Source organism: Rissa tridactyla, chromosome 7, assembly GCF_028500815.1.
Source record: "Rissa tridactyla isolate bRisTri1 chromosome 7, bRisTri1.patW.cur.20221130, whole genome shotgun sequence".
NCBI classification, from domain to species: Eukaryota; Metazoa; Chordata; class Aves; order Charadriiformes; family Laridae; genus Rissa; species Rissa tridactyla.
In genome coordinates this window covers 47,458,755-47,482,677 of record NC_071472.1, presented here as the reverse complement: position 1 = coordinate 47,482,677, position 23,923 = coordinate 47,458,755, and the positions used below count along the sequence as shown (strand labels likewise).

Here is a 23,923-nt window from a genome sequence, read left to right as displayed (position 1 = left end):
TCATATAATTTTCAGTTCTTTGTGGACTTCATTGTGTGATGTAGGAATTCGAAAATCAAAGAGTAAGTCAGCATGCTGTTAGTTTGTATACAACTTTAGAAGCAGAATTGTCTTAGGATAGAAGTCACCTTAATGTATTTTGGTATTTTATTTTATTTTTTAAAATGTTTTTATCCCACAAAGTGTACTCAATTAAGAGCATGTGGTATGTGCAGATGCACTGAGAGAAGTTCGAGTTTTTTCCCTACCTGCATGTCGAAGCAGTCGCTTCACTTTGAAGAAATCATGAACAGCGTCCAGTTAGCCAAAACTTGTAGTTTAGTGTTGTAGCCAAGCTGAATTAAGGCTAGAAGCAAGTTAAGGTTTGTAAGGAGAGGTAATGTCTTCTGTTAAACTAATCGGAGTTGGGAACAAGACTAAACATTTGCTTCAGTTTGAGAATTGGATAGAAACGGTTTCTGGAACCTGTGGAACCGTGGGGGTTGTTATCGAGGAGAAAGGTGATACAGCTATTACTCATCCTCAGACACAGGCAGGCAGACGGGGAGAAAGAACAATCTTCTATCGGATGGGAGGTAGTTCAGTGGAATTGGCTTGTGAGGTACGTTCTAGTGTACTCCCAACTATTGAATTCCCAGTTTTAGTACTCTGTATTTTAATTCCCAGGTCCGTACTTTGAAGGTAGCTTGTATGTTTATATTAAATGTGAAGCAAGAGTGAATCTCTCTGCTTAATACCTCATTTAAAGGTTCCGTTCCCTTGTTCTGACAGAGGAGTACCAGTCTGGTTTTAATCTGTTGAGATCCTCTTCCCGGTATGACTGTGAAGGAAACATTAATGGCATGAAGTCTTTGTGAGACAGGTTGTCCAGTGATCTGGACTTCCCGAGCCACGGTCTGGCTGCAAACAGCTGGAAGAATCCTGGCCCATTTGGCAGAAGTCCCAGCTGGTCAAAATAGTCCCTGGGACAGATATTCTTGGCTTAGGGCATAGTCTGGAGATAAAAGGAAGTGGGAGAAAGTGGCCACATTTTCAGCTGCAGTAAGAACCAAGGTGTAAAAAAAAAAAAAAAACAAAAAAAAAAAAAAAAAAAACAAAAAAAAAAAAGGAACAAGGGTGTAAAGTAAGACAGCAACTATTCTGCAGTACTGTGATGCCTTTTTTTCTTTTAAAACACTTGCTACATCTCCCCCAAAAATCTTTTTATTTCCTCAGGTGTGTCTCATTGGTGACTGCATTGGAGGAATTTTGGGCTTTGATGCCATCTGCTATAATTCTAATACAGCTGACGACAGTCGGAACAGTAGCAGGAGAGGAAGCATCAGCAGCATCCAGGTGAAGAGAAAAAATCCACACAGCTGAAACCCTATAGATTCATTCCCTGGAGGAAATCAGCTCCATATAAATGAGAGAAAATTTAAGGATTTGGTAATTTGCCACGATAGCGTGGGATTTTGCTCATATATCAAAAAATCGCTATCTGAAAATTAAGTCTACAGCTTCAGTTTTATGATACACAGGAATCAGTAGCGAAGGCTTTATCTGTAAATCTTTAAAGTAGGGTAACCAAGTGCCCCTTATTGTATCCCCAGCTGTAGATGCAAACACGTCCTCTGTAAGTAATCTTTGTTAGGGTCCTGCTTTTGCTAAAATCTTTAATCTTTCTTTTAATAATTGTTTTATTTGTTCGCATAGGGTCTGGAATTCCTTATGCTACTGCCTGGGGGTAGTCTAGCATTCAGATGTGTTCATGAATAAGTTTTAGCGACTGGTGAAAAAATGCCTCCTTCCTGATAAGGGATGGAAGTCACCTGTGGATCTGTGAATGGACCATTGAGTATAACAGGGTCTCTATGAGTGCTACATTTGGAAAGAAGGAAGGATTAATTCTAACAGTAATCCAGGAAAGATTTTATGATAGTAAAAGCACAATTTTTTAAAGTAATGCTAGCACGTAAGCTTCTTTATTGCGTTCCGCACTTAAGAAAGAAAATTGAAGTTCAACTAATCTTATGTCCTTCAGACTCAAGTGGGTATAGAGAGGCAGTGTGGCAGATCAGAGCTGCCACTGAGTGAGTGGGGTGCCCACGCTCCGTTCTTGGATGGTTTTGTGACCCTGGCCAAATTGTTCATCTCTTGACTCTTTAGTTAACCTCTCTCCTCAAAAATGGGCTCAGTGATACCGGTCTCCTTGGTTTGGTTGAGAGCTATGTGTGACGGGAGTACTCTTGAGCAAAGAGACATCCTCTAAATGTTTCCAGGAAGGAGAATTACTCACCATTAATCACAGGGCTCTGGATTCTCAGCAGCCAGCCTTTGATAGCACTGACGCTGAAGACAGTGCATTACAAGCAAAGTAAAAGGAGAAATGGTCCTCCTGGATCCGAGTCCTGCAGTGGGGTTGATTGTGCAAGGGCTGCTTCATGAACCTGAGGGTGGGGAACAGGCTTTAGGGAGTACAGGCTCCTTTGACCCCCCTGCACTTATAGTTTCAACTTTCCTGTATTCCTCTTTCCTGATACCACAGAGCTTCTCTTCCCATTCCTCTCTTCAGCTTTTCCCTTTTCTCCTCCCATCTTCACCTCTACTACTCTGTGTGTTCAGAAGAACTAAGTATTCTTTTCCTTCCTTATCTCGTCTTTCTGTCTGTTGTTCTCAGCTTGCTCCTGTGAAACACATTCAGGAGGACTCTTTTTTTTTTTTTTTTTACTGTTTGGTTTTTTTCTGCCTTCCTTGGAAGAGTTTGAGATGCAGGAATATAAGAGTTTTTTACTTTACCATTTCACAAATGTCAGGGGCATTTATGAAATGAAACTAGCTGGAAATAAGGATGAGACTGAGGTTCTCTCAGCCATTGCATTTTACGTTCTGGTTGTAAACTGTGAAAGTAGAGTAAATTAAGTTTATGTTGTTCCCTTCTTACTCTGTTTGTTTCAAAGTGGTCTATAATAATAAACTAGATTGGAGATGCAGTGACCATTACATTCTTTGGATAGTTCACAGTTTTAGGCACTAGAAACTTCCTTTTGGAGAGAGAGGGCCTGGTAATTTAATGAGGCAATGTAAACAAGGAATTAGAATGGGGGGATCTTATCAATGCTTATAAATACTTAAAGGGTGGGTGTCAGGAGGATGGAGCCAGGCTCTTTTCAGTGGTGCCCAGTGACAGGACAAGAGGTAACAGACACAAACTTGAACATATGAAGTTCCATCTCAACATGAGGAGGAACTTCTTTACTCTGAGGGTGGCAGAGCCCTGGCACAGGCTCCCCAGAGAGGTGGTGGAGTCTCTGTCTCTGGAGACATTCCAACCCCGCCTGGACGCGTTCCTGTGCCACCTGCTCTGGGTGACCCTGCTCTGGCAGGGGGTTGGGCTGGATGATCTCCAGAGGTCCCTGCCAACCCCTATCATTCTGTGATTCTGTACATTCTTCTGCTACTGTAGGTGAGTATTTGTTGGTTTGTGTGTTGTAGTCTGGTTTCTGTATTTTAGTTTCCAATACACGCTAAATAATCAAGTCAGGATTATCCGTTACAGGTAGTGACTTCTACAGTATAGGCAGAAATTTTTCTCAGTACATTGGCAGGAATTCCTTTTTAAAAACGAATGGGGGATTCAGTCCAATGGAGTTTGATTTGAAAAGCAGCGTTTGCATTGGCTGCTGAAAGGGATGCAGGAATAAAAGTCTGGGGGTAATAGGGATGTGTCAGGGAGGATGCTGGTGCAATCTGCAGAAGTGCTGGAGGAAATGAACAACAAATAAATCTATTTCCAATTTTAATGGGTACCTTAAAGATACGGTACCACTGGTCTCCTCTTGCATCCTGCAGAAGTTCACAGTCTTAAAAATTCAGGTCCCACATCCATGGAACACAATGAGCAAGACCATTAATGTTGTAATGAGCATTTTGTGCACGCAGGTAAGACACTTTCTGATTATCTTATGATATTTATAGTTCTCTAAGAATGATGAAGTCATGAGGGTTAAAGCTTTTGTGTTAGTCCTCCTCCTCCCCCTGAAATTCCTCGTTCTCCTTCCAGCTTTTAGGCTATACATCTTACAGAGAAATTTAGTCTTCATCTCTTTCCTTATCTTCTACTTCCACCCTTTCTTGGATAAAGTAAGGTCATGTGTATAAATGCAGCCATTTCATGCAGGCTCTGTCATATTTTGGTCACTGTCTAAATCTTCCTTTTGCTCTGTTCATTCTCTGAAGGATAATCCCCTTTTAGCAGAGGACTCCAGTCTAGGGGGCAGCAAGCGCCTGAGCAAAAGCAATATTGACATCTCGGGAATCATGGAGGATGAGAAGCCGTTGCCGAGGAAACAGAGTGACTCATCCACCTATGACTGTGATACTATAACCCAACATCATGCTTTCCTGTCTAGGTAACTGGTGTTTGACGACTGAGTAAAAGAAATAGGCTTGCCATCAAACGGAGCCTGTCAGCACCACAGCAACAGCATCATTTTTGTTTGTGGTGTGTTTCTTAAGGTTTGCTTAAAGTCCCTGTATACCCTGTATAACCCCCAATGGAAACCATAGATATATTGGATCTGGTATAAATTTACTCACACATGGAGAGTTTTTTATTTAATCTTTATTCAGTTGCAGAGTTTTAAATATGCAAAACTGAATGCAAGTAGTTCCATTTCTTCAGTGCTGCCCACACAAATACAGATGGATGAATGCTTTATAATTCTAATTTTCTGTTAGAATTTTCTTTCTAAAGATCTCTCTGACTTCACTTACAGACTTCCTATTACTCTGATTATAGTGAGATAATTGCTTTAGGTGCTCCCATTGGTCTATGAGCTATTCAGATCAGCTTTAAAACAACAAAAAAAAACCCTGCATGAATATTTGGCTTAAGTGAGAAGGAGGTTGGGGGAGGGCGAGTTAACTTAATCAGCTTTCCTGGATCCTAAGAAACCTTTAAAACACAGATTTGATGGGAAAATAAGCATTCCTTTTGTCTCATTGTTTCTGCCTGTTCTAAGCTATTTGTGCTTTTTTTCCCTCTATCCGTCATCTTATTTCCTTTATTTCATTGGGAGTGATGCAGAGGGAGAAATCTTATTGTGTGTTGAAGTTTCATTTGTGCTACAATTGAGTATGGTGCAGACTTACTACTCTGCTTTACTTCAAGTCTGGCAGTTTTGTTAGTAGCAGTTTAAGGTAATTTTATTTCCTTGCTTTGACTGAACGTACTTTACTTTGCTTTTGTTGACTATTCTGCTTTTATTTTCAAACCATTGGGTTTTCTGGATATTGATATGTTGTAAAGTGTCTGCCCTCTTCATTATTGTTGAATCAGTGCGTTTTCTTTGCTCAGCATCCACTCAAGTGTGTTGAAAGATGGTGCAGACTTTCCTCCTGTGAATTCCAGTCTCTCAGAAGTAAACCTGGGCCGATTTGAGTTTGAGGTGTCTGATTTCTTCCTCTTTGGATCGCCGCTTGGTTTGGTGCTGGCCATGAGGAGTACTGTTCTGCCTGGCCTGGATGGTAAGCTCTTTCTAGGGTTAGAGTACAGGCTGCTTGATGACCTTTGTAAAAAAAGAGACTTGTACAAGAGGAGGTAAATAAAGAAGCCTAGTTTGAGACTGGGGAGTGAGGTAAGTTTCTTCCTCTAAAAGATGGGAGTGTTAGTGTAGGTAGGTAGTGAGGTCGTGAGGGTCGTTCTGGGGGTGTCGCTGCTCTCACCCACTTCCAGTACTGTGTCTCTTGCTCTGCTGTTAATTGTATATTCCGTGTCACACAACCTGAAGCTTACACCTCAGTAAGGATCAGTCCTTGAAAAGATAACAAAAATAACATCTATGCTTGGTTCAGCATTGCACCTCGTTCACAGCTGTCTTCATGGGTAAATTTGGCCCCCATGTGTGTTGTGAGCCATTTTTTCCTCTCTGGTAACAGCCTAGTGATCAGACACATACAGGATTTTTTGTTTTATTTCTAAATACATCTGGATTTTGGTTGGTTTTTCAGTTAATGTCTGAGCGTACCTTACTTTTCAAAATTCAGTGTGTGTTTTGCCTCTTTGTATTGTATGTGGTTTGGATAGCACAGCTTCTCCATAGGAAATGACATGTTTGTGTATCAGGTGAGGGAGAAAAATCAGTTGCAGTAGGGAGAAGAGACAACAATTGAAGAGTCCCAGTTTATTCTCAATTTATAGGCTTGAGTAATGTATTTGACTGAGCTTTCAAAGTCACATTTGATTGCAGGAATAAAGTGGAATGTAATATAAACTGAAAATTATTTTACCTGCCATAATTAAAAAAAAAATGACCAAACCCTCATCTTTCAGAGCCTTTAGAAATCTAGTAGGATTTTTTTTTTTTTTTTTTTAGCAAGTTCCACGGACTTAGAAGAGAGCATAATTAAACTCCCATTTTGCATTTCATTCATCATATTTGCAATACTCAGTTTTATTCAAATAAAAAACAAAACCAAAGCTCAGCTAAAGAGAATGAGAATTCTTATATATTTTCTCACAAACTAAGGCTTTTTGCTTCTGTGAAAGAGCTGTCAGGGAAGTGAACAAGAATTATGTAGATGATGGCTGGCTTTGAAAACTGCACTGCAGTTTGTTTTTCTGTCTTTGGGATTTTTTTACAAGATTAGCAACACTTCCCTGTGAAGATGGTGGGAGTTTTGCAGGGGTTTTAGGGCAGGGAGTTGAGGGCGTTTTTTATTTCCTTGCCAGATACCTTTTAATTTAATTTTCTTCTGTCGAATATTCTCTTGGTCCCTTAGTGCTTCTTTGCCAGTTCTGGTTACCCTGTAGCACTCTTCTGTGGTCCTCTCATTGTCTAGTACTTATTTTTTTAAAGTATTGATCATTTGTGTGTCTCTGCTAGATTCTTCCACTCTCTGGGTGCTGATTATCCTTGGAAGAGGCTTGCCTACCCTATGAAAATGCCGATGTTTTTTAGAATTCCAAATTTATCATGAGCATTTAGCTACATCCACAAAGTGTCACTGTTCTACCTTGGGATGGTGGTATTGGTAGGGTGTTTTGCACTTGCTCTCAGTGGGAATTAATACTGCTAAATGCCACACTAGTACGAAGTAATCTGCTTTGGAACATAATGTGCTATATTCCTTTGCCAAGTTGGAAGAGGGGTGTGAACACACCTGGTAGCTCAGAGGACATGCTTTCTTGCTGCTACTAAATATCATAATTTGCCCTATGCTGACAACTTTCATAACCCTGCTGTTTGCATTCCTGGCTTTCTTTGTCTGCCTATATAAAGAAAGCAGATATATACAGGAAAAGTTCCTGTACAAGAAGTATTAGAAGGTGCAATTAGGCAATGGTTTAATTAGATTAAGCACTTCCTTTATGTTTGGCTCTGACAGTTAGTATTAAGCATGACGAGAAAGAAAGAATAGACTTGCTTGCATGGAGTTCACAGGGAGCAGACATAAGATTCCCAAATGTATTTTATAAATACTTGAGTCATTCCTTTACTCTTGCAGTTAATAAACTGACGTTGTAACGTGTAATGCTGTACTATACAAACTGTACTAAGTTTAATGAGCCTATAATGAACTGATTTGCTTGCGCTGGCAAGATTTATTGTGATTGAAGTGTGGTGTGGTGAGAAGTGACTACACTGGACCGTTTTAGAGACGTTAGCAGTCTCATGTGATCTGAGTATAAATTCTGCTTCGATGTTGCGTGTTTAGTCAAAAGAATGCCTTATTATCTGAGTAAGTGATTTTCAGATTTGCATTACAGCCCCAAAACCTCTGGAGCTCCACACCTTCATCAAGAATCATAAATACTGATTTGCTGCTATAGTGTGACCAACCTCATTTCTATACATTACCTCCCGTAATGTCACTTCAGAAACTGCAGTGCTTTCTGTAACCTACCTGTTCCTGCTGTCACCTAGATTTAAGTCCTCTGAACGTAACAGGCCCATCAAACCATTGTGCTGGTAAATATTTGAAGTGCTGAGCATCATAGCTGTAATGCTCAATAATACCTTTACAAGATTTTAAAACTTCTTTTTTCTTCCTTACTTCTGTCTGCTTCTCTGTCTGGTCTTCACATCTGCTGCATGCCTGCGTCTCAAATTGTGATGTCTCTGTAAACCTCTTTGCAAACCTCCCTTCGTAAAGGGGCAATACTGAACTCTCTCTCTCTCTGTCTCATTCTCATCCAAGTATGCCAGGTCCGCCCAGCCTGCAGCCAATTGTACAGTTTCTTTCACTCTGCTGACCCCTCTGCCTGCAGACTTGAACCATTGCTGGAGAAAAGATTCCATCTCCTGCCTCCATTCACTGTCCCGCGGTACCAGAGATACCCACTAGGGGATGGAAGATCTCACCAGTTAGGTACAGTGCCTATTTTCATAGCTCTCCTTACCTGTTGTTCTCTTAAGCATTCTCTCCTTACACAGCTCAAGAGGATTTGAAATACCAGTGCGCTAACATGCTAAAAACAAGTCATCTGGGACAGAATGGCATAGACATATTTAGCAAGTGTGGAACCAGAGAAGATTGCCAAGAGAAAATGATTCTTACGTATGAGTTTTGCAATACTAGTTGTGTTAACGAGGGGTTGGAAGGTGATACCACTGCTCTAGTTGAAGTGTCACTTGTCAACTTCCATGTCTTTGACTATAATTTTAAACAATTTATTTTTACAATTAGTTGACCTTTGCCTAGATCTTCAGATATGGTTTCTCTTGGTCACTTGTGGTTGGTTCATTGTGGATATGTACTTGGGCAAATCGTCTTTTGATTGCTCTTTTCCTAAGTAGGCTACAAAACAATAGTTGTGTTGGATAATAAATGTTTGAATCCACGAAAAAAACAGAAACAGACTGATTTGTGGAGAAGAAAGATGAAGATGTGGATGAGCAAGGTGCTAGTAGAACAAATTGAGCTGTTTTGACTTTATAGAAAATGAGATAAAATCATATAGGTGGAAAGTATCTTGACTTGTCATATAATGCAAAAAAAGGAATTGCTCAGTGTATATCTGTATGTGCATGCACATTAGATTTATTCTTTTTGGTACAGATTCAGGCATGAATTCAAGCCTCAGCAGGATATTTCAAAGGGCTTTTCGGGATTCAGAGTTTAAGGTTGGAGGCTAATGTAGTAAAATGGCAGTGTTTTCTATTTGTTGGAGTTGGGGGAATTGTATCATTTGGACCCTGTTTTGTGCGGTAGATATGCACAACTCCTTTGTTTTATCTGCTTAAATGTGGTGTACACTGGATGCAAATCAGTTTGAATATGATTAAATCAATGTTTGAAAAACAACAGTTGATCTTGAGTAGCAGAACAGTTCAGTGATAGCACGGTGTGGGGGGTGGATTTCTAGAGCTGCCTTTCAGTTCTTGCCAATCAAATGAAACTCTTGGAGCCAGCTGCTGATAAACCCTACGTGGGGTTTATCTTGAAGCTTTTAGTTTATCAAATTTACTTTTTCCATTGAGAATCAGGAAACATCTAAGACTTAAACGGCAGGACTTGAAAGAGCAGGGCACACATTTATCTAGAGGATTGCCTTTTGCATCCAGCAGGCATCAGTACTTAGCACTAAGTCTGCCCTTGGGGTCATTCAGTTTGTAGTAATGCGGTATTGTTTGTGTGTGTGATGGACTGATCTATTAAGAGCTTAGTGATGATGAAAGCTGGCTCTTACCAGGCTTAATTTTGACAATCACAGAAACTTGACTAGCCCAGAGAAATATTCGTTTCGGTCAATTACTTGGTCAGGCGCAGCTGAATCTTCCGTTGATACTATTCCTAGTGTGGATGCGATGACATTATTAGGCTATTGATAAAATAGCTTAATAAAATTATTTGGGGCATGGTTTTAATTCAGTTTTCTGAATGTATAGAGTCAACACATTGTATGCAAAGAGAAAGAAAAATTAGCAAAGATTAAGTTTACTGTCTGACATACCTTCAACCTATGCGCTGGATAGATAGGCATCCCACTTTTTCAGAAATCACCTCCTAAGGGGATATTTATCTTGTGTTGCTGTGATGATATACAGACAAGTGAAAGTAGAAGAAACTGCATTGAAAGCACTGCCAGACATACAGAGCAGGTACAGAAAACATTTATCTTCATAACTCTTTCATCTGTGGTGATTGCTGACAGAAGACGTAGTGGTAGATAATGGTTCAGACATAAATTCAATTTATTAATTGTGGGGTTTTTTTACTATAAGGGCAAGGTACAAAGTTCAGGTTATGTTACAGCCTGGAGAATGCCATGCTGCCTTGACCTTTCATTAAACAGCAGCTTTCTCAGCTGCTGCCTAGTTGACATTTCATAATCAAAGTGCTTTTGTAGCTGTCGTAAGTGAGCCTTAGTTTTGTGACAGGTCTGTGATCTACCACCAATTATGTCTTTTGACACTAACGTGTGAGATTTAATTCCTTTTTTTGCTTTGCTGCTTATGACATGATGCATTGTATCTACTTGGGGGTTATGTATTAATTCAAAACACCTGCTTTCAACCTATCTTACTTCTTAGGCATTTGACATAGCAAAACTTAGGTAATCATAATCCTCTTTACTGTTTGAGCTTCTACCTCGCATTTTACTTTGCAGCACAATTGAAATAATTAGAAAATTTTTCTCTTGCAAAGTTTTATTTATAAGGAATGTGCAGCGTTGCCAGTCCAGACTATGGCTGGTCCAACTGGTCATCTTTATTATGTATAGATAGAAATTAAGGTCTAAAAGCACAGAACTTCTCCAATTGTATATGCATAAAATAAAATATTGTTAGTTTTGTCTGGAGACGGTTACTGCGTGACCTTGAGGAAGTTGCGTTGCCTCTTTGTATTGGCTGTAGTTATCATAATTGTCCAAGATGAGACTCTGTAAAATGATCTGCCTTTATTTTATTTCTTATCAAGCAAGATGGTAAATTTAGATTAGTATGATAAAGGATAAGGACCTTTAGTAACAAACAGAGCCATGAGAAAGGTTGGTTTGGATGGGAAGTATCTGTTTCAATTATTCAAATGGAATAATGATACAAGTAGACTGTCCTAGTCAAAAGTTGAGCACAGGGCTTTTAGAAAAAAAAATAGTATTATGTGTATTTTATTTATCTCTAACCAGTACTCTCTGTCTTCCTTTACAATTCAACAAAGACCTGACCTACAGAGATGAAGGCAGGCTGCCCTACCTTTTTAAAATTAAGATAATTCAGGAAACAGGGAGAAAAAAATGCCAAAAATGCCTTCCATTTTATTGCTTTGATCTCTTCATAGGGAGAAGGGTTACTGATCTTAGATTAGCAATATTACAAAATAAATAACAGGTTTCAAGGCACCAGACCCCTTACCAAGCTGGAAAAGCTTGGCTAGCAGATATGTTGGCTCGCAACAAGTTTTCCATTCCGTGCAAAGTTACTATTTTTACTTCTCTCTCTATTTTAGTGGGAATGAAAAACCAAAACTCTTGCAAAATTATAATGGGGGAGGAAGGATTAGATTAGGGTCAATTTACAACAGTTTCAGCAGAGCGACAACAATTCAGAAGCAGAAAGTTTATTTTAAAAGTACAGCGTTTTTGTTTCAGTGAGTCTTTTGGAAGGGGAAGTAGAACGTATGGATTGGAGCACTGCCAGTCATGAGCACTTCATGGAGATTTAGCTCTCATTGATGGGATTCATTGCAGCTTCCTCCGTGGAATTTCCTGTTGGTTAATGTTTGGATCAGGGTTCTGATTCAAATAGACCCTTATTGGGATGCAATTTGGCAGCTTCCCTGTTCCTTAGCGCTTACGTCCGTGGGTTCTGCTACTCTCTTCAGTGAACTGATTTGCTGTGATATTGTAGGCCACCTAATTTGGGGTTTGTTGTCAGAAGGACCAGGTACCTTGCTGTATGACATAGAATCAGACCTTTTACTTCTTTGTGCTGCTTCTTTCACTACAAAGAGCGTTTAATACTTCCTCATCTTGTGAGGTAAGTAATAGGAAAGCAGCATTGTGTTTTCTTTTCAGTTGTCTGTGTTGGAGTCTGTATAGTTTGCCTGAGATGGGAAGTAATAAAATTATCCTTCCATTCTTTTCACCTCCATCAAGCCTGTAGCCACACATGGCTTTCCCTACTGTATGGCGTCAACAGATTCCTTTGAAAGAACAGTACATTGCAGTTTCTTTAATGAAAACTCAAAGCACATGTTCCCATGGAAACTACATTGAACATATTCTGTCCAAACTACTACCGATCACAAAGTGTTAGAATTTAATTGTTTCCCTGATTCAGTTGGAGGGCAGCTCCTTGTGTTGTCTTATGCAGTTGAGATATTCAGGCTTATGTCAAAACAAGCCAGAATCTTTCTAGCTGTGTCTGCTTTTTGGAAGGGAGGAGGTTGTAGGGAGCTATGCTGCTATCCATTTTCATTTAATGGTGACAGGTTTTACTAGTTCTGGTAATCTATAGACACTTATGTTTCCAATGTATATTCTTAAGGAATGGTGTCCTTGAAAGCAGCAACTTCTTGTTGTGTTCTCTGGTGCGTGCCATTGAGGTATTCACTGCGTTGAGAGTTGGTAAGACTGGAAAAGTTGAAGGGAAACTTATTCCAGGCCTCCACTGCATAAAGAATCATATGACATAGTTCCCAACCCAAGACCATGTGAAAGATGAGCACAGCATGGTTACAGTTATTTGTCTGAATGGGACTGAAATACACCCAGAAATGGAGCAATACGTCATCAAGGGCTGTCTGCTTTCTTTTGTATTGTGTGCATTGAACTGGGTGTCCTTTTTTCTTTTGTTCACTGTTTTAATCTCTCCAAGAAGTTTTTTCTCTGAAAAACAACACTGAGGAGTCAGCTGCTTTCGATATGAATTTTGCTGTATATCCTCTCTCTCAGTTGAGGTTCTGCCTTTCCTAGGTACAGGAGGGATGTGCTTCAAGCAAAATTATCAGTATAGCTTTTATTTAAATGCATGTCTGTTCTTACGTGTTTCAGAACATCTCAGGAGGAAGGCTGTGTTTTTTTCATTAAGTAGAGCTGTTAGCCATGGCCCATAGCTTTGTCAGAGTGGTATGAATAAATGAGAATTCTGTTCCATTTGGGAACATGCAAACAGGTAGATAGCCTTGCTGAAGGTTCTCTTTCTAAAGTAATCTTACTCGTGTCAGGAAGAGGACAAGAGAAGTGTCACAGACTCCCAGGGCTGTGTGGCTCTTCTCAGGGAATGACTTCAAAATGGATAGGGTTAAGTGTGAAGTAAAATTGCCTCCCAACGTCACCACCCAGTTTGGAAGATCTTGGCCAAAGCACACAGGTGCCATTGCATTTTGATGGCAGTAGGGTGTGCTTTCCCCATTTAGTCATGCTGTCTCATGCTGTCCTCCGTACGCTGAAGGAGTTTCATCCATGGTCATTATATCTGATATTATTCAGGAAAACGCTCATTAGGTCCGTATTAAAAGCAAATTAAAAAAAAATGCACACACACGCTAGTTCCAAAGCCATGTTGTTCATCCCGTTGGTGGGGGGTTTTTTTATGATTTTCATTTCTGTAACCTGCAGGTGATGCTATCCACAACCACAGTGCTCTGTTCCTTGAGAACAGCTCTATGAACATACCTTTCTCTCAGGAGAGTCCTGGATCTCCAAAAGCATCTGATCAACCACAAGGAAAAACAAGAAAGTTGAGCTTGGCCAGCACAAACAGTAAAAACTCAGGGTCAACGGAAAGCTTGCCATCAGCATACCTCACCAACAGTGAGTGAAGCCTGATGCCGTGTGCTGTCTGATATGGCAACAACCCTTCTCTCCACATCCTTTCTGTGCAAAAGTTTATTATGAAAAGGAAAATTACCTGCTTGGAAATTTGGGGAGAATGAGAGCAGCCTAAGTTGCTACAATTTCAAATAATACAATGTAGCTTCCTCTTCTGTTTGTAATTAAGTAGATAAAATAATAGAAGTAAGGTCACTTTTATATTAAGGTGCCACTCATAAATAGTCATTAAGGGTTTCATACTAACAGGGGTTTAGACACATGTCCCAGGCATGGAGAAATATAGGTAGATAAGATTTGTTACCCATAATTAAAAGTGCTATAAATCATTATATTGTCCTGTTATGGACTGTAGTCATATGTCAATATTCCATTCACTATTTGGGAACATTTGCAATTCTTACTCTATAACATGATCATAAAAGCACTAGTCTTTCACTGTGCGTTTTGTGTGGACCAGGAAGCAATGGGAATCGTGCTGAGGTGATTCCTGCTTCGCAAAACTTGGACCCAATAAAACTGTTTAGATTGCAGACATTCAAGTTAACAGGCTCTAGATGTCAAGATTAAAAAAGCAGAAGACTTCGTTCAATTATCTAGCTTAAACATAAAGACAGCAAGAGATTTATTAAGAAGATATTTTATAGAAATGTGATGCTGTTTTGTTTGGTTGTTTTTTTTTTTTTGTAGTTACTGCAAAGTGGTGGGGAACAAAACGAATAGATTATGCCTTGTATTGTCCAGATGTGCTGACAGCCTTTCCAACTGTGGCCCTGCCACATCTCTTCCATGCCAGCTACTGGGAATCAACAGACGTTGTGGCCTTCATTTTAAGACAGGTCATTGATCTCTTTATTTTTTCTCTCTGCAACAAATAACCTTGTGATTGTTAATTGCATCTTCCAAGGGTGATCGGTCTTTTAATCTTTAGTTCAGTTAGATGGCTAACTGTGGTTGCGTCACATACAAATGGGTGTAGGAATGACAGATGTGAATTAATTGGAGAGGTGAAGGGGACAGCGAGCCCACCATTAGCACTGCTGGCTGGTGTTCTTATTGCTGACTGCGTGCCTGGGGATGCAGTCATGCACACCTCACTCACCCTTCCCATGCCCCACGTCAGTATAATCCTGTATGTATTAATTTCCTCCTGATTTTGAAGGAATAAGGTATCTCCCTACTGTATTTCCCTACTAAATATCCAATTATTAGCATACATTTGATAATAAACCAGCAGTTTGAAAGTACTACTCCCATAAGAAAATCAAGTCTCTCCCGTAACTATACTAGAGTATTTCAAAGCATTGTGTGCTCTGTCTCTTCAGAATTTATCTCTCAGTCATATGATGGGTCTCTTGTTCCTACTGTGTCAGTAATTAGACAGCAGCTTGCAGTGACTTAGGGATAACGCAGTGCTCTGACCTCTACAGAAAGTGATGAGGCTGAGAAATCTCACCTAGGGTAAAAAAAATGATTAAGTGGTGTTCAAGTGAAACCTGCGGGATAAGTGTCCCTCAAGAACCCAAAGTGACCCTCGCCCAAAAGCCAGTCACAAGCAGTTTAATTTGGATTAACCTAAGAATCAGTGTGGCTTTTTACATCCAGTGAACGATGAAACAGCTGCTGCCAGGCAAACAGTAGAGAGAATAATGCAGAAAACTGCAGAGTGACTTTTTTTCATTCAATCAGTTTGGCGGATGTCAGTGTGCCTCCCTCTCTCGTGACTCCTTTTAGCCGGTCTCTGAGTGTTAATCCCTCCACCTCCTGCTCCCAGTGCTGGTGACAACGGCATTAGTTCCCTGGAGACTCACCGGGCAGCTCCTGAGAATGGAAGCTCAGTGGCTTAGTTCCCTCCAGGCCAGAGCTGCGGCAGAGTCGTACCATGCGGTTGTAGCGAGCCCCATCTTTACATGCCCATGCCAGTGGTGAGTGCAGCAACCTGGCTGGTAACCAGACCACTTGCAGAGTTTTTGATTGCTGTTTTTAATTGACGAAATTCTAAAGGTCCTTCAGCCTCTTGCTGTCCTTTTAGAACATCCATTAGTCTATCTGATTCCAGTCAAAGTGTATCATTGAGCAATGCAGAATTTTAAAAGCTAATGTAAAAAACTTTGTTTATAACTAGCATCACCGTAATCAAGGCAGAGCAGAAGTTGCTGAAGAGTTTTTCCATGAACAAGAAGAGTCTCCAGAACAGCAATCTTATTTGATGCTCATCCCAAAGTAGAGGAGAGGTTTCTACTGGAAGTGACAGGGTGCAAATCCCCATTTTTTTCTGTTCAAGGACCCTAGATAATTGTACATAGATGTTTCTCCTCCCCTTTGCAGGTCTCTTATAGCTCTTGTCATCTCGTGTTCTCTCTCAGGACGGTTTTTGCCTTGAATTCATCAGAACATTCTCCCATCTTTCCTTTCAAATGCCTCTCTGAGCCCAGTTGTCTGTTAGCAATCATTCTTGCTTTATTCTACTTATTATTTCTCTGCATTCATATCAAGTTGCATTGGCATTGTTCTGCCTTACGTAGCCTTGTATGTGCATTACAGCTTTTAGAATTTAATAAGCCCTTTAAGCAGTTGGAGCATGCCTGTAAAGCAATATGTGAGCTTACAGCACTACATAAAGGGCTGGTTAGTTCCAGCATGGTCTGGACATTCTGCCCTTGCTGGGGGGTTAAGGTTAAGAAAATGGCTCCTGAATGCCCTGGGGGCACATATGTTTCCTGCGTGTGATCTCCAGTGAATAGAATTTATGCCAATTTGTTAAAAAACTCACTGACCTCTCAGCATTACTATGATTTGTTGCATGCCAACTGCTTTGCTAAGGCTGAACGCAGCAGGATTTTACTCAAGAGACTTCATATGAGACATCTTTCAAAATTATTCTAGGCCACTCTTCCAGACAGCACAGAAAACCAACTGTTCAACTTGAGTAATTTTCTGCTAGCTTGTGAAAGAGACAGACTAAGCTATTGCTCATTCAAAACGAAGTAGCCTCATGCTATCCATGATCCCAGGGTGCAACCCACAAATTTCAATAAGACAGGCCTTGTAGTTTCAATTGAAACAGGACATAACCCAAAGATTCTGAAATCTTTGGCTTGTGTCCTGAAATCTGAGTTGGACATGCGAGTTTCTTGGTAAGTGTGTGATATTTAGGTTGTAAGAATGTGTAGCTTGTGTGACGTATTAGGGTTCTGCACGTCCACAAGTTATAGTCCATTTATCTTCAGATGTTACTAGCCACAAGCCAGATCCTGAGCCTATCACTTGCTGCAGTGGTGAGTAATAGCCAAAAGGCGATAAGAACCATTCTGGCTGGGTATATGTGTAGAAAGTAATACAGATGGCGTCAGGAATCTGACCTCTACCCCATTGAGGCCAGGAAAAAATACTCCATGGTCTTAAGCTGCTTTACTGACTTTGCAGAACACAAGCAGACAATGTGACTGTCACTCAATACCATCCTAATGCTTGTTTTCACCATTTCCTCTGGAAGAATGTGCAAGCTCTGTTGTGAATGGAAAAGCTGTTCAATAAGTACTTGAGATGAAGTGTTGGCCAACAGAGTGAAAGCAGTTTGTTTGTCTGTACAATTAATGTGGACATATGGCCCATACCTCTTTCTGCTTTCCTTGTGCTTTTGGCTTTGCAGCGTCATTCAGATGGGGCAGCAGTGTACTTTCCCTTTCTTTGCCAAGTACCAGGACTCCCCAGGCCACACACTTTTTACTAAAATATTAATATAATTTCAGGTGATGAGGTATGAAAATGTAAATTTCAAGGAAAATGACAACCTGGATCCAGCAACATTAAGTCCATCCAATCCACGAGAAAAATGGCTGCGCAAAAGGACACACGTCAAATTGAGAGTAAGTATAAATCTGAATATATATGGCAGCTATAGAACTTGGCTTTGGCAGCAATTTAAATGGAGTTTGATCTCCCAAAGCATGAGTTTACATAACTGAATATGACTAAAGAGCTGAAAACTGCTAATGTAATCCAGAGGCAAGCAAGTTGACAGTTAGGGAATAGGAACAATTTATTCTTGGCTTATCACTACTTGTTGAGAGAAAGTATATTTCTTTCTTTAAATAACACAGGGGCCTTATGTTTCAGTTAAGCAAAGAGGTTGCTCTTCTATTTTCTCATATCCTACATGAATCCATAGCTCAAGAAAAAAATATTTTCTTCGTTCTTCAGATGCCACTTCAGTTAGAAATGTCAATTAAGGTGTGTGTCTCTTGCATGTAATCGAGTGAATCTATGGCACCACTTGAAGTGAAAGGTAATTGGCATTCCCTTAAATGTTCTCTCTTATTTAGTCATCTTGAGCACTCTCACTAGAAAGTCTATTCAGGAACTCACCGTTAGTGGAAACCTGGCTCCAGCTGAAACAGGAGGGCAGTTTTGTGGGTGCTCTAAGGTGCTCTGTGACATACCTCAGACACACTGTCCGGGACTGTGTTTCTGTGTCACTGTTCATAATAACAGAACATTACAAAAGCAAACACCACCCTTCCCACCTTGTGCTCTTATTTCAGAATGTGACTGCTAATCACCGAGCTAATGACGTCATTGCAGCAGAAGACGGTCCTCAGGTACTAGTTGGGCGCTTTATGTATGGACCTCTGGACATGGTAGCTTTAACAGGTGAAAAGGTAAAGTCCGAGTAATCAATTTCCTTATTTTTCTGAATCAGCTTTTACTAGAGACAGTTGTTGAGTGTAGCACACATGTATAGTACCAGAGAAAGCCTTACAGTGAGGGGAATGTGTAAGTATGTCACTAGCCCCCATCACTTTGTCAAAAGTATGCTGTAAGTGGGCTTTCCTGATAGCTGACCTTTTTCCCAGTTGTCATCCTTCTTACGTGATGCTGGCCATCTCCTCTTGTTAATGATGAGTGTGCTGTGCAGTGTTTTCTGGACCTGCCATCCGATTGTACCACCTACTGGAGAACATTAACTTTTTGATCAAGGAGGAAAAAGAATTTTATAGCTGTTGGCAAATCACTAAAAGAAAAATGTATATCCTCCTATCCAGGTAAGATAACTAGATAAAGGAATAGGGATTCTGGAGGCTAGGTGGCTGCTGTTTCTCTTATGCACGGAAGAGTAAAGATTAGTTAAAACTTCTAAGAATTTAAGTAGCAATGTGACACGATTAGAACTGTCACTCCTAAAGCTGCCTGCAGTAACCAGGCTTACAGTGAACAAAGCCAAGCATTAAGCGAATACCACGCTTGTTCATATTCACCGAGACTGTAAGAATTTTTGTGGAAATTAACAGAGCAATGCGGCTGAGCTGAGGGTACAACTGAAGCGTGGAGGCTTCACTTGGCCTTTTTTGTGGGTGCCCATTCTGCTAATTTGCAGCACTAACCTGGTGCCTCTAGGGATCAGCCCGCTGGCGGCAATGCCTCCTTTGGAGTATATTGTGAGTGGGAATGTTTCTGGAGCCGTGTCTCTGATGACCGTCCTTCTGTCACAGCTGTCCACGAGACATAAGTGATGTGCTGCATCTAAGATTTTGTCATAGAATTCAGCATACCTGTGCTGATACACATGGAACTGTCAATGTAAGTTAAGGTTATATTTTTAAGACCATCGCTGCTTCAATCTTGTCCCGTAGGGTTTGTAAAAAAAACCTTAAAGCAGCATCATCGCGTGAGTTTACATGCAAGAAAGGATCACAGATTTTGTCTGAGTTTTGAAGATTTTAATCACAGCTCTTCATTAGCTTTTATAAATTTCTACAATCTGATCGTGTTTTATTCACTTGTAAGGTTCTTCTGGCACAATGATGAATAGAGCACCAAAGGGGTTCATAGTAGTCCTGTGAAGAACACCGAAATTGTAGGGCTCCTGCCAAATTTCTGAGCTCTATACCCTCGTTTGACACCTGCAGTGCTAAGCTGAGTGCTTTAAATGACGAAGGCAAGAAACTCTTGTATTGTGTGTTAGGAAGCATTTTCTAACTGGGAGGAATCTCTGTGAAGTTTTTACTGAGTTTTGAAGTTCTTTCAAACCTCCTTGTAAGCTTTTAGTACAAGCCATAGTTGGAGACACTAATGTGATGTAGGCTTGGCAGGTCTTGTAAATAGGGGATGTGTTTCCTGCCATCACACTCGATGACTGTTTTGTTGTTTGTTGCAGGTTGATATCTTCATAATGACTGAGCCGTCTTCGGGTAGGTGGGTGTACTTTGACACAGAGATATCCAACAGCAGTGGCCGGATATCCTACAACATACCCAAGCAGAAGAGACTGAGAGTTGGTGTGTATCCCATCAAAATGGTGGTCAGGTAATAGCTCCAAGCTGGAACTACAGCTGTGATGGGTTGTTACGATCAGGAAGACACCGAGCTGTAAGACTGAAAGGGATGCAGAGAAACATTTTTGTCAGTTAGTTATCTTTTCTTGGTCTTGTCACTGTGGTGTCAACATAGATTTGAAGCAGTGATCATCTTTTTACTGGCCGGTTTGAAGGTGCCCAGGCCAATGGGTTTATCCCTACTGCAACACAAATCCTCAGTGCAATTGAATTTAAGAGCACTTGATCTTGCAAAATATGGGGCCTGGATGACTGTAATCAGTCTTCTTGTGGCAGGAATACATGACTTAGGATATTTGGCAGCCTGTTCATTGGGGAAAGACTGCCGAAGGGTATAGCTTTGTGTTCTTCAGACTGGTGAGAAGCTTTTCTTATTGAAATTAACAGTAGAGGATGTACTGCCTTGATCTCGGCCATCTGTTTAGCTGTTGATGTCAGGCTGATCAAAAGAGTAAACCTTAATTCTGTACTCGAGACCATGCTTATTTTAAATTGGGAAAAGAAAAATAAAAATACCAGTGCCTGAAAATAAAAATTCATTGAAGTAAAATGCATTTCTTTAAAAATCTCTATGTTAAGTAAAGCATGAAGAATGAAAGTGGGTGAAATAAAAATTGGTGGCCTAGGTGCACGACTGGGGTAGCTGTGCTTTTAAAAAAATCTTACGTTTAATGAAAATTCAGTTTGATTTAATACAGAGTTTTAGTTTCATACTGCACTTAGAATTAAATTGCTTGGCAACTTGGGAAGTAGCTTTACAGCTTCCTTTGAATCCCTAGTTTGGAGGCAAAAAATCAGTGGGATGAATTTAGCTGAAACAGAATGTGTTGTTACCTACTAGTTAACCAAGTCCAAAGTCAATTTACAATCTTATGTAGTGCTAATTGAGGAGGAAGAAATGTTTTACCTCAGTGTAATAGAACAGACAATCAATTCAAGAAAAGAGAGTTACTTAAAAACAAATTAAGGTGTATTCAGAAGCTAAGCTCCCATGGGATTTTAGACTGTAAGAATAAGTTTCAAACAGGAATGAACGAAATTATCCTGTCTTTGCTCATTAAGCTGTGCACACATATTCTAAGAATCTTCATCACCAGATATAAATTTCTAGATCGTACAATAATCATCTTTCTAAAGGAAGGAAGATGCGGTCTTCAGATTGCATTTTTTAGGGAACATGAAGCCATGCGTCGGTAAGAGCTTTGGATCGCCTTGTGCTTTATTAGTGTCTTAATGTCCAGACCTCTTGGGCAAAATACATCATGAGGAGACGACTGCGTTTCCCATGCCTTTCCATGAGAAAAGCCCTTGCAATTTCTAATAATTTGCTAGTAACTGTAGACTGCTGGAAAAAAAAATTGTGTGTGCTATGTGTGTATGTATGTGAGTGCGTGCATATTTAGAGCATTCATGTCTTCTATGTGTACATATATAGAAAGATCGCACATTTGAGTAGTAGTTTGAGTACTTCAGGGTACTTTGGGTTTTTTCTTCCTAGTTTGTCTAGGTATTTAGACACATGTGATTTCTTAATAAAGTCAGCTTCCAAATTTCTCTTTGGAAAGCTATTTACTAAAAGTGTAAGTTTTAATTTCCCCATGTAGGACTGAAATCAGAAGCTCTATTTAAGAAGCGATTTTTGAAGCTGTAGATCGAGACAGATCTAATTTCAGGTCTTACCTAGAACATGCAGAAAATACACTCTGACATTTTGCTTTTTAAATGTATTTAATTGCTTTGACTCTTCAGAGGGGACCAGAGCAGTGCCACAAGTTACCTGACTGTGCTTCCCCGGGGCATGGAATGCGTCGTGTTCAGTATTGACGGTTCGTTTGCAGCAAGTGTTTCAATTATGGGAAGTGATCCCAAAGTCCGAGCTGGGGCTGTTGATGTTGTCAGGTAAGTGCGGTTTGCACACTTCACTTTTTAAATCTCTGACTTTTCTGTTTGAACACAATGGGAAGGAGTAGGGCAGAATAGAGGGTTTTTACTAAGTAAGCAACAATTCTTTAAAGGCCAGGATTCTTTGCAGATATATATTTGCTTGGACATCAGCTCTACCTGATTTTCAGAGGGATCTTAGAATGCTGTGGTTTACTTTGAAATTTTTCGTTTAAATTGGCTAAAGATTAAAGGTTGCTTCTTGGTAATATGACCTTGAAGTGTGTGCAGTGAATTAATAACGATTGCATGTGTTACTGTGATAACAGTATAACAGATAACAGCAAAGAGTGTATTTTGTGTTTCATTAACTTCAAATAAGGACATACTTCTACTTCAAAAATATGAAGTGCCATGAATGCAAGAGCGTTTTTTTGAGGAAAAAGACAAAGGCCTTTTAATCCATTCTTGCGAGTCTGTTAATGTCACACTGGATAGGGAAATACAGCTCTGATTTTGGAACTCGCATGGGAATGGAGGGATGTCAGTTTTCAAGGGTTTCCACTCCGTACAGCTGAAATGGTAGGAAATCTGATTAAAGGTTTCAAAGGTAGCAGGGCTTGATATGTAGCAAAGTCTATTCTAAATACATTTTTAAATAGCTCTCATATTTTATATAACATATTGTATAAGAATCTCTCTTGTTTCCCTCCGTCCGCCTCAAGATGTAGACATTATTACTTAATTTCTCAATTGGAGCAGAGATTTAGGCATGCTGCTTTCCGCTTGATGAAGGATAACATCCGACTTCTAACTGTCTCTGCGCTGAGCAACAAAATGATGACCTGAGCTGTGGGTGTTGTTTCTCTTTCTGCACCTCCATAATTTACCTGCTGTTTCTGACAGGCATTGGCAGGACCTGGGATATCTGATTATCTATATTACTGGCCGTCCAGATATGCAAAAACAGCGTGTGGTTTCATGGTTGTCTCAACACAACTTCCCACAAGGGATGATCTTCTTCTCAGATGGACTTGTTCATGACCCACTGCGACAAAAGACCATTTTTCTCCGGAATCTCATGCAAGAGGTACTAGAAACCAGTTTATAGCCTTAAAACCTTTTTCCAGAGACTGTTATCCCGTGATGTTAGAGACCTCCCTTCCTTTTGAACAGTAAATCTCACTGGCCATCACAGAGTCTTTTTGCCATTCCTCATTTCTTTTCTCACTTTTTATAGAGCAAGGAAGGCTGATAAAACATCCAGAGGGGCCTCCTGGCATGACAAATAAATAAATGAACTGCTTATTCTTTCCCGTGTGCGCATCTGTAGTTCTTGCTGGCATGCAGACAGACAGATTTAGCTTTCTGTGGTTTGCAGAATGAGGTTGTTAACAATGAACTCATCTGCTGCTTCATTGCAAAACAAGTGCCATCCTTGTAGTGCATGGTGTTCAATAGAGCGTTCACTTTGGAAGTAATATTTGTTTCAGTGCCACATCAAAATCTGTGCCGCATACGGTTCCATGAAGGATATTTCTGTGTACAATGTCTTGGCTCTGTCGCCATCCCAGATCTACATAGTTGGACGATCAACAAAGAAATACCAGGCACAGTGTCAAGTAAGTAACTCTTGCTACTCAATCAGGAAGTCCTAGGGGGAGCAAGGAAATGCACGCGTGTGAATGCATGCGCACACACACACACACACACACAGAAAAGAAAGATAAAGAGCAGAGACAATGTTTGAGAGAAGGGCCGTTTTGCTTTCAGATGAGGCATTTTCTGGCACGGTGAATAGTAAAGAGAACAGAGTGGTCATAGGTTGTATCTGCGAGTGCATGCGTCATGTATTGCTGAATGACAAAAATGGAACAGGTCACTGAAAAAAAACGTGAGGGGAGAGGAATATTAGTACTCTGTAGGTATCTAATTGGGATGCCAAAGA

General features: G+C 40.2%; 1 protein-coding gene across 4 annotated transcripts in view; it reads left to right on the top strand.

The window, feature by feature from the left end:
* Positions 1 to 23,923, top strand: part of PITPNM3 (PITPNM family member 3) — a 90,808-nt gene that overhangs the window by 60,155 nt on the left and 6,730 nt on the right. For all 4 annotated transcript variants that reach the window (XR_008467603.1, XM_054208006.1, XM_054208005.1 and 1 more), the window contains exons 8-19: positions 1,216 to 1,335; positions 4,219 to 4,391; positions 5,339 to 5,508; positions 8,182 to 8,352; positions 13,547 to 13,741; positions 14,450 to 14,598; positions 17,512 to 17,628; positions 18,304 to 18,420; positions 19,917 to 20,065; positions 21,844 to 21,993; positions 22,882 to 23,065; positions 23,469 to 23,597. Coding sequence is in view for 3 of the 4 variants with exons in the window: in XM_054208006.1 (XP_054063981.1) it covers positions 1,216 to 1,335; positions 4,219 to 4,391; positions 5,339 to 5,508; positions 8,182 to 8,352; positions 13,547 to 13,741; positions 14,450 to 14,598; positions 17,512 to 17,628; positions 18,304 to 18,420; positions 19,917 to 20,065; positions 21,844 to 21,993; positions 22,882 to 23,065; positions 23,469 to 23,597 (1,824 nt within the window). In the remaining variant the exon portion in view is untranslated. The remainder of the gene's footprint in view (positions 1 to 1,215; positions 1,336 to 4,218; positions 4,392 to 5,338; positions 5,509 to 8,181; positions 8,353 to 13,546; positions 13,742 to 14,449; positions 14,599 to 17,511; positions 17,629 to 18,303; positions 18,421 to 19,916; positions 20,066 to 21,843; positions 21,994 to 22,881; positions 23,066 to 23,468; positions 23,598 to 23,923) is intronic.